The sequence below is a fragment of the Ascidiella aspersa genome, chromosome 2, assembly GCF_963924565.1.
Source record: "Ascidiella aspersa chromosome 2, kaAscAspe10.2, whole genome shotgun sequence".
NCBI classification, from domain to species: Eukaryota; Metazoa; Chordata; class Ascidiacea; order Phlebobranchia; family Ascidiidae; genus Ascidiella; species Ascidiella aspersa.
In genome coordinates, this window is record NC_139448.1 from 26,535,125 (window position 1) to 26,546,487 (window position 11,363).

General features: G+C 37.3%; 1 protein-coding gene across 1 annotated transcript; it reads left to right on the forward strand.

The window, feature by feature from the left end:
- Positions 1 to 439: 439 nt before the first annotated feature.
- On the forward strand, positions 440 to 10,321 carry LOC146164570 (uncharacterized). The gene is made up of 5 exons (XM_083380757.1): positions 440 to 523; positions 2,759 to 2,819; positions 3,024 to 3,210; positions 5,221 to 5,447; positions 6,390 to 10,321. The coding sequence occupies exons 2-5, from the start codon at positions 2,789 to 2,791 to the stop codon at positions 10,319 to 10,321; spliced, it is 4,377 nt and encodes a 1,458-aa protein (XP_083236883.1). The 5' UTR covers positions 440 to 523; positions 2,759 to 2,788.
- The last annotated feature ends 1,042 nt before the right edge of the window (positions 10,322 to 11,363 follow it).

Sequence of the window (11,363 nt, forward strand, 5' to 3'; positions counted from 1 at the left end):
TTTAGACGACCTAAACGCAAAAATGATTCGCGTTTTGCGTGAATCACATTTGTATTGTGTGTGTTTTCAATGATACTTAATCATATTGTAGGTATTCATAATTAGGGGTACCGTACCTAATATATAAAAAAAAAACGTTTATTCCGAGACACAAATCACAAGTTTGCAGTAATGTGAACATAGGGAAGTTGCGTCTTGAAAATTCCATATCCAAATTATGTCAGTAAAAGAAACAATTTACATGGAGATGTAAAGCTTGTGTGAAATTAATAAAGTGTGCTCGCGCCAATATGTTTTATTTCACTGTGTAGGCTTAGACTTCATCATGTAATTTCTACATACAGTACTTATTTTAGTTTAAATAATTATTTCTGCGTTTTGTGTGAATCTAAGTGTTTCTAAATGCATAAAATCTCATTTATGTCTTACCTTTCTTTATAGCTCAGCATATTAGTTATATAAAACTTTGTCTTGAAGGTGCCAGAAAAATGACCAACGTTGCATGAAGACATAGGTTGAATAGGTATAACTGTGGTGTTGCTTCTTACAATTTCCAGTTTATTTGTAATATAATTTGGATTATACTGGTGAAATATCTACAAACCTGAATTAGTTTAAATGAAGTGTGCAAAATTTTTACATCATTAATTATGCATACTTTATTCTTAATTGGGGTGAATTAGGCTCCATTCATAATTAATATATTGCCTAACATTTCATACACAGCAAGTTAGTGTAATTTCATTCAGTGGAAGGTAGGCGAAAGATTTGTAAAATAAAAGCGTGGGCAACAATTTGGGCGTTACAATTGTATCTACGACAGTTTGACGCCTAAATAGACCCTGATTAGTAACGCAAAACTTAATCAGTGAGGAAAATCCTGTTTTACCAACACGGTATTAGATAAAACACGGCAACACACGACAGTACTCAAAACACGTTTAAAAACGCAGAACAAGTAGCCTATATTCATTTAGTAATAAAACGCAGGTAACAGTTTTTTCGTTTTGCATTCGTTCTGCGTTGAAAAGTATTTTTTTGCGTTGCCACGTTTTATGTTAAAGTGCTATTTTTTGGCTTTCCTACCGATCAGTAGAGTTTTAAAGTATTTATTCAAGCGTAGGGGAGAGGTGGGACCAATGCACCACTTACCACATTTTTTGTTGTATCTTTTTATTCTTAGAACGAAAGTTTTTAAAATTTGTACATTATGTACAACATACAAACGTAACTAAACTAACCAAGCAGTAAGCAAATCCAAAAATGGCTCGATTGTTTTTTAATTGATTATATTATTTGTGAAAAGTGAGGGGGCAAGGGACCAATGCACCATATTGAGACAATTGCTGCAAGGGTCAAGCGATCAAGAATTAAAACGTTTACAATGTTAGAGGCAGCAGTGGTGTAGCCAGGCAAAATTTTAGGGCCACATGTCGTAATGTTCTGAATATGTAAGTTCGAAATTTGGGGTCATGGCCTCCTGATTACGCCCATGATTCAGACCCGTATTTTTTATATCAGTCATTTGGGTAGACACAGCTCAACATTGACAGCCATGTTTGAAACTAAATTGGTGTTATGTTACGAAAGATCACGAAAATTAAGCAATATTGTAATGCGATAAATCGACAGAAAATTTCAGGATACCAGAGAGGCGCTTGGTCTGGGCTACAGGTGAAGGTGGCTGCATCACACACACTAAGTCTTCATGTTTAGGATACACAAAGCCACTTTTAACCTTTTCTGACCTTTTAAGAAAATTTACCTCGTAGTCATTGTCAAAATCAGGTCCAGATACTACTTGTGCTATAAATTCCTAAATTTTTCTTGAGATGAGTATACTCGTGCGACCACAAATGCTCCATTTTCGACCGTACTCGGAACAGTCCTGGTCGTTTCCTGGTCTGCTGAATTTTGTTCATCCTCAATATCAAAGAACGTCTCTGAATCATCACTGTTGAACTGACATTGAAAATCAACATCACTATCAGAGCGCCCTGGATAACTTTTTAATTGTGTCAGCACTTTTTTCTCCACTACGCACTTTGGATACGTATCTTCGTAAGGTCCAGTAACTGACTCCACGACTTCTTCCTACTCCACGACTTTCTTCCTACCTAATGGTGTCCCATTTTCCAGAACATGTTTAACAGCACATTTTAGCTGGTAGTCCGAAAACTGCCCCTTTATACCCTTCTATTTCTTAAATGTCGGCATTTTTTCTATAAAATACCATAGTCACAATGGTTTAGAATAAATAATAACCTGTCGGACCATTGCACCAATGGTGCATTGGTCCCGGGGAGTAGTGGAGCATAGGTCCCATCACCGTCATATTTTACTTTTTGTCATAGTCTAGAAAATCCAAACCTACTATGTCTGGTTTAAACAACCACTTTCACAACTTAAAGTAAGCTTATGACATGCTTGTTACTAAACTAAAACTTTCTAAGAAGTAAACACTATGAGATAGCGCGACTTAAAGACAGCTGCAAATATTTAGTTTAGCCTCACAAATTAGAATATTTGTCATTACCATGAATCCTTAAAAGTTAGAGGACAAAAATCACGTGAAACACGCGTTTTGGAAAAATCTCGATTCCATAAATGTGTTGAAATTTTTTTTTAATTGTTAAGGGGGCAAATTGCAGGACTGGTGCATTGGTCCCACTGGTGCATTGGTCCCACTTCTCCCCTATTAAAATCAATCTGTCGAGACCAGTGTTTTTTGTGGTTTAAATTTGTATGCTTTATGTAGGGCACCATCTTTCGAACAAGAAGCTAAAAGATGAGCTTTCACGATGAATCTAGCACCTCAGGTAACATTTTAATGTGCATTATTTAATATGACTATATCGTTTACATTCACGTTGTTTTGTAAGTAAACATTATTTTCGACTTAACGTTCAGTTAATAAAAATAAAGAGGTTATTGGCCACACAGCAGATATTGTTTTTGTAATAATGAAGTGAAAACGATATATAATAATAATGAATGGTGTACAAATATTTTAATTTAAACAGTAACAGTGCCATCTTCGTCTGGGGTTGAAACTACGTTTGACGTAGCAGTGTTTTGTTCGTCGCCCAAACTTAGGGATGAGATAGAATTGGAGCTGACTTCGAAGAACTATCAGGTTGCAAAATGTCTCATCGGTGGAAGACATATAATATCCAACCTAATGACCTGCGCAAAACACAGCAAAACAAGGTTTAAACTTTACATTTTTTACACAATTAATTTGTTAAACGATTGAGTTTGTTAACATTGTGCGTGTCACACAAAGCATCAGTTGCAACTTGCAATGTCTTGCAACTAACATCAATTATTTTGTTTTTGTTAAAGATAACGTTATACTGCAAGACATCATGTATCGTTTATTAGTATTTTTAAGTTCCTTATTGTAAATATCTCATTAATATATAGGCCGATATTTCTTTGGCGGTAAATATTTTGAATTCCCAGCGCCCGAGCATCAGGACTGTCGCTTGAAAATGAACCGCGCATAAGTATAAAATCCCTGAAAAAGAAAAGGTTAAGTGGTATAAATTAAACATTTTTTAATAACATTTTATAAATTTTGATTCAGTAAATAGATTACATTTTACTGTTACAAGTATTCGGGCCAATTTCCATTGCTAGAGAAAACGCTTATCTAGGTCCACCAACCAACTTGGCCATTAGGAGATTAATAATTACCAAACTCAGGTTGGACCATCACACCAAACTGTGGACACAAGGAACGTCATAAGCAAGTAAACATGTAGTGTAAAAATCAAACCAATTGCAACAGAACATTTTTTTCTTAAATCATAACGAGAAAGGTGTCAAGAACGCCATAAAGTCCTTTCGACTTTTTTCCCAGACACGCCATAATGACGTTATCCGTATTTCTTGTGGGTTATGAAATTCAAAATAGGCCTATATAAACACTAGATACGTGGATGCCTACCTTTTTGATGTTGCGACCCCCTTTCAAGTTTTCAAAAACCTTAAATTTTAATGTATTAAACATTAACCTAATTAGGTCTATAATCACATATGATTTGGCAAAATATTTAAATTTTCAAAGGAGGGAAGCTAAACAGTCTATATTGACCTAATCGATTAAATCAAGTTATGACGTCATTAATGCGCCATAAAAATGATAAAAATTACGTAAAATTTGTGGTTTAGCAACTCTTCAGTGGTTATAGTACCGGTATGATATATTATGTTAGTTGTAGGTAACTTGAAGCAGAGTTGTAAACACTAAACAAGTCATTTTAGAACGACTTAAGTCCTAAACAAGTCATTTGTAAAATAACTTAAGTCAAAGTCATAATTGTTAATGTAGTACGATTATTAACTGACCGACGTAAAAAACAAAAAAACGCTTCATATAGCAAGCAAAGTATTTTATGCGCAAAAATTACGATAAATATCTCGATTTTATAACAAAAATGCTTACAAAAAACACTTCATTTTAATCCAAAGTATTTATCCAAAATACTTAAATCAAGTCACTTCATTCGGAAAGACTTAAGTCAAGTCAAGTCATTTTGCACAAAAGACTTAAGTCAAGTCAAGTCAGGTTATTACAACACTAGGTGCAAGACATGACGTCACAGCACCAAACTAAGTAAAATAAAGTTAATAAAATCACCAATTCCAATTGCCTATACGTATAAAATCTAATAATTGTGGAAAAGTAAACAATACTACAACCTTATATTATGTTATCAATTTGCGCTACTGAGAATGTCGGCTATGTGTTTTTCTCGGGCAAAAAAGGTTGCCTTGATCACATTTCTATTCAAGGTGTGTTCCGCGACAATCCAGCATTTAAATGCTTTGGTCCATATCACATGAGTCTTATTTCAAAATATCTGTTTTCTGTGTCAGAAACAATTGCGGCCTGGTGCCCACATTTTGTAAAATAGGTGGTGGCTGATTTGTTTACATTAGCGGAAAAGCTTTTTGTCGTTCGCCATATAAACAAAGGCATCATTTTCTTTTAACCACTCCGTTGCGAAAAATTGCCAAAGTACACCAGTGGGAGCCCTGTCCTAAATTGAGAACTCATGGTTTTTAATAGGAACGGGAAAAAGTAGTATTCTTATATATTGTTTTTTTTAACGGAAAGCTGGACTATTGTTCGAGGATCGGAAAGTAACATGTTGTACAATTTAAGATCTAGTTGACTTTAATTACTGACATAATTTTTTTTCGCCTCTACAGAATAGTTTGTCTTGACAAGAATTCGACCGAGTGTCAAACTGAACTGGCACCACTGAGACATCCTTCATATTTTCCGCTACACTCGACGCTGGTCCTACACGATACTGATGTGAAAACTGAACACATCCAGAGCTACTTTCGAACATTCCAGAGAATGAAAATTGACTTTAATTGTTTGAACGTGGTCAAGCATGCTATCCGTTACATCGAATCAGTAGCATTGTCAGGTATGTTAAAAACAATAAAAGAGTACCGCAAGTTACCAATTAGTCGTAATAATTTTTCATGCGGTTGTAATTAGGATGTCCGATACTTGATATTTTGTCCCGATGCTTACCCCCATATTTTGGACCAAAAATTTTGAATAAAACGCTATACGAAACCAAATGACGTTCTTACTATGCTCCAACAAGCAAAATAGGTGAACTTGAAACATTCAAAGGCTTTTTTCCAGGTTATTAGACCACAATTTGCTTTAGGGTTCGTAAGTTTTTTTCTCCAGTTATTAACCTATGATATAAGTTGGTTAAATTTAAATCTCTGAAATTCCCACGTAAATTTAGTATCGGATCGGTACTGATTCCACTTTATAGTATCGGACGAATACCGATGTTACCGCTTGGCAATTGGTATCGGCCCCAAACCGGAGTTATTGGACATCCCTATATAGTTGTAACACATACATCTGCGGAAAGCCGCAAGAACAGACTTACCTGACAGCAAACTGACCTCGTGGCAAATATTAGAAGTTGTTAGCTGAAATGGTTCACCTTGCGTATTAGTTCGGCAATTTAACGTTTTCGGTAGAACAACGATGTGTAATCAACTTTTTCCTGTATTAATAAGTCAATACAATACTTCGCTAACAATTCTTATTCTTTTGTTTATATGTGCATTTCGTACGGTTTTCAAACGGTAGCATGGGCAATCAAATATATTTTTACTGTCCTAAGATGTACAAAAATAATTGGCTGATAACGATTTTATTAATTTAAATACTGAGTTTGAAAAAGGTATACTTTGCATAACATAAAAGTTGAAACCTACTTTTTATATGTGGTTTTAAAGATTCCCAGAAGTTATATAAAATCTTACACTGATAACAAATTTTCGCACCTACCGGTAAGTTCGACTTTTTTATGTTTCTTTCTAAGGTGTTTTATTTTTAGATGACCTTCGTATCGTGGACCCTGGCGAGAAAATGGAACTGTTTGCGTTTCTGCTAGTTTGCGATTGCCTAAAATCCAATTCAGGAGAATTAACTTACCTGGAGTTAACCAACCAATGCGAACGTCAAATTGGAAAATTTCGTCAGTTGGCGGTTAAAGGGTTGAAGAATTTTTTGATAAATTCTCAGTATTTTAAGTTTGAGGGCTCTGACAGTGACTCAGTTCTAACGACAAAAGAAGGCAATTATATTTTTTCAAAATGGAACCTGAGGGTTATCAAATCAAACGAAGATCCGCCATTGTCGCATTTAGAAGTTACATCTTTGGTGCAAGAACACAGAGGAGAGAAGTTTAATCCCCAGCTACATTCCGTCTGTGAAGAAGTACAGGACACCGACGCAAGTCGCGTGGAAAAATGGGTAAAAGAATCAAACGATCCTCTTCCGGTCGAAAAAGAGGTTCCTTTAATCAGTGACCAAGAGAAGTCATTCAAAATACGAATGAATCTATTGGACACACGGCTCGCCTTTTTTTTGATAAGTAGCAAACTTGATCAAGCCAAACACTTAAAAAGCATCTCCAAAATACCTTTTCTGCAAGTGTTTGACTTTGATCCCGACAGCAGGACAAGCGGACTTCTTGGACTGGTCGAAAACCAAACCAAAGAAAACAAACGTCTAATCATATCTGACCTTTCCGACGCAGTGCAGCCCATTTCTGACCAATCTATCTCCTGGGTATTTATGAAAGGAATGAGGGAAAAGGCCAGCAACATCCATACTGGCAACTGCTATCGTTGGAAGAAGCAATATTTTAAGATTATCCAGGAACACTGTGAAAATATGATGACTCATTGCTTGTATCTAAAAACTCCGGTGTTTCTGGTAACATGGTTTGACCAAAGCGAAGAAAGCGCGCAATATTTGCAGGAGCTCTTGACATATATTGACCAAGTATTTTCGCTTGAATTAAACGATCTCTCTTTTAAAATGGTCCTTTGTGTACCCTCCACTCCTCAAACCTACTCGCGAATTACAGAAATTGAAAAAAACCTTGACCAAAAGGTGATCGATGTGACAGAAAACACTCTTGGACTTTGGTTGAAAAATCTTGAAACGCCAAACATAGGTAAAGCACCAACAATGTGTTTACCAAAACGTCATGACGACGGCACTTTAACTGAGGTGCCAGTTCCGAGGCAGGAATTAGCATGGGTAAAGGACTTACTAGAGATCGTTTCTCCAATGGAAGAAATAGTGGCTCGGACAAATGATGATATTGCAATTGAATTTGTCAAAGGAGGCACGGTTGCGTGGGACAGTGTTAGCATGCACGAAATCGCAGTCGAAAGAGATATTCATCAAAGACTGTGTGATTTTATTTTGCAGGAATCTATTGAGGAATGTAAATCTACCATAATTCGAATTTTACATTCTCCTGGTGGTGGTGGTACCACATTTGGTCGCCAGATTATTTGGGAACTTCGAAAGTCAGCTCCATGTTGCGTTATGGAACCTACACTCATCATGCCATTAAGCGACTTAGTTGAACGCATTAACTGGCTGCATCAGCTTACCCAGTTGCCTGTAGTTATCCTAGTGGACGGAAGAAGCGATTTCGACGTAGAGAGGTTGTATACAAGTCGAAAATTCGCGGTTGTTATTATTCATGTTCAAAGATACTGCCTCGAAATTAAACGAAGCCAATATGAAAAGGGAGGTTGCTGTTATTTGGCGGGAAATGTGAAAATAGGGGAGGCCAACCAACTTTCAAAAGTGTTTACCAAGTTTGCTCCGGAGAGCAAAACCGCTCTGACGCGCTTGGCGCAAGATGTAAGCAAAAACAGACCAAGGGAGGTTTTTGAGTTTGGGCTAGCTGCATTTAATCATGAGTTTAAGGGTGTAAAAAGTTATGTCCGTGGTTACATGGAACCAAAGGCTGACCGGCTACAAAGCTGGCAGAGAATAGTGGGTTATCTTTCTTTGTTGATGTACTACGGTCAATGCGGAATTCCGGGAGAGGTCTTTCGGCCAATGTTGACAGACACGAAGCGCTATGTATCTAGAGAAAGTTTGCATGCGGGAAAGCAGTTCGTAAATGAAACTAAAGGGTATTGGAAAATCAATTATAACGCAGTGGCAAAAGAGATTCTTGAGTTCGTTCTCGCTCTTCGTGGAGACGCATCCACCTCGAAGCCAGGTAGATTATCTAAGCAGGCTCAAGGAAAACTTCATTGGTTTGTTATCGAGTTCATTACATATATTAAATCTAGGGTTGGAAAAATGAAAGTGGAAAAACTGCTAAAGCCACTTTTCCACATGGTCACCACCAGAGATTACGTTGACGTCGACATCACCGATGGTAAAGGAAAGAAAAATATGCTTTCAAGACTGTTGGACGACATCATTTCACAAGAGGATCGGATAACGGTAATGAAGGAGCTCACAAAAGCTTTTCCAGATCAGCCAGAATGCCTGGCACATTTAGGACGTATCTGTAGTATGTACAAGAAATTTGATGATGCTGAAACCTATCTAACAAAGGCAGTTGAACTTCGCGTCAAAGAAAGAAAAGAAAGAGACCCTGAACAAAGGGACAATGTACGCGCAAGACTCCATCACATGTTTGGCTATTCCTATTTGCGTAGAGTTGAATACGAGCGTGATTGCAATCGGTCCAGAGAGGCACTGACTTCGGCGCAATTAGCGGTAGATAACTTTACACAGGGTCGACGTTACGTCGTTCAAAATCGTTTGTACGGTTATCTTGGTGAAGTGAGAGTTCGCCTTCTTATGGTTGAAATATTTGACCAGAAGTACAATATTGCGAGAATTTTTAACGGTCCTGTGAACAAAGAAGACGTGCGTCTGCGCGACTTTGTTAAAGAGTCTCACTCAGTGTGTGATCAGATTTTGGTCGAATGTCAGCAATACACGACGCCCGACGAACTGCGCAATCTTCCAGACTACTTTAAGTGTGTCAACAAGTTTAATGTATACTTTAAGGAAGTTCAGGTTACCCTAGAAACACTTGACGACACCTATCCAGATATTCCTCTTGTTCGAAGCAAAATTGCCGCGATCAAAATGAAACATTCATCCGGCCGTAAAAAATCTAATCATATCGATGATATTTCAGACAAAAAAGATATAAAAACGTTGGTGCAGTTGCTCAGTAAAACTATCGTAAAGGTTCTTTCAAATGACCTCTACGACCGACTGCACATTACAGTTGAAATGCAGGAATGGCTCGACGCCATTCGACACCGTCTTGTCCCGGACCAGTATGATCTTATAGATGTGCTTCAGAAGATGGAGCAGTGGGAAAGCCGAAAAGAGTTCGGATTCGCCACATTCTACCTTTACGTGGTACACTTCCTGATGACCATGTTTTCCGCAGGGGAGTACATGAGAAAGCAGCATTTAAAAAACGCAGAGGAAATTGCCATAAAAATGCGGTCAAAGTACGAACAGCACTATATAAAGAGCAAGGAACTGTTGGCTGACCACGACAAGCTAACCATCCGAAAGTTAATACCGCGTCGCAAGATGGGCTCTTGGCAAAGAGAGCGCAAAACCTGGAGCGACCCTGAAGCCACTAGTAAGTTAAAAGTTTGCACCGGGACTTTAATTAAATCCAGCCAGCCACTTATTGGATTTATTTCACTCGATCTTGACGTTCCATTACCAAAGTCTCAGGTGAGGCTCTTCTTTACACCTAAAAAGTACGAGCTGCACGGCACCCGATTTTCGGAACAGTGTACCCGGGTTGAGTTCTTCATTGGGTTCAACACAAACAACGGAGCCGAGGCTGAGTCTATCAAAGTTCTCAAGAAAGCTCGTTGTCGTTATTGCAAGACCAATTCGGAAATTATAACGCTCAATCAGCCCCCAGGAGGAACGTGCACAAATTGCCGACGTCCTATTACATGAGCAGTAAAAATATTTTAACCGTTTTAGTAAAATTTTAGTCGTCACAGGTTCTCTGTAAGGAGTTTGTTTTTGTTGTTTTACCGCGCAGCATGATTTGTAACTTTTTGATATAAGTAACTAAAGCCAGTTACGGAGATTTTGCGTTTATACTGGGGCCACACAATCCATATATAAAAACGTTATACACCGTTTGCATTAGCTAAACACCACTACACGCAGCAACATTTTTACTTAAAACATTTTATTGCACTGGTGAATTTTTTGACCATATCTCCGTCTGTTTATTCGTTAGCGACTATTACTATCAGGATATTGAAAATATTTTGTTCTGTATGCACTTGCGTCAGTTGCCCTGGCGAACATTTGATTATGTGAATAGCATAGATTAATTCAAATGTATATTTTTACTTTTTGTATGCGGTTATAAATGTTTTAATTTTATCTACCCCGTGGTTTATCTCGTCACTCGTATTTTTCCTAAAATTATAAGTCTTTACATTTCTTGACACTTGAGTAGATAACCTTATTGTTTTATGAACCCCCTTTCCTTGGTCCGGACGAAAGAATGCCAAATATAATTGTACAGTATAGTTTACATAAAACAATTATGAATGTTTTTTCCTCATGCTTAATAAAACAAAACATTATATTTTTCAAATATTGCGAATGGAATATATACCAATAAATCAGCAATTTGCAGAACTTTTTATCCTTGAGATTGAAAGTGATAGGCAGTCTTGAATGTATGACACAACGTAACAGGACAAACAGGAAAAATAACACCACGAACCTTGGTTTAATGCGAGTTACAAATCAATAATTTATTCTAAATTTATTAACCCACATTTTTAGATTCAACGCAACTTATATTGTATCCGAACCGGGATTTAAGAACAGGTTTTAAAATTTTAAAACAATGGTCGAAGCGGAGCCCAACAGGAATTTTTAAATCGCTTTCAACCGAAACTGGAACGGAACCGTATTCCGCAAAAATACTTGCAACCGAAGCTGAAACGGAAAAGTCAAACGTTTCGATTCTCTG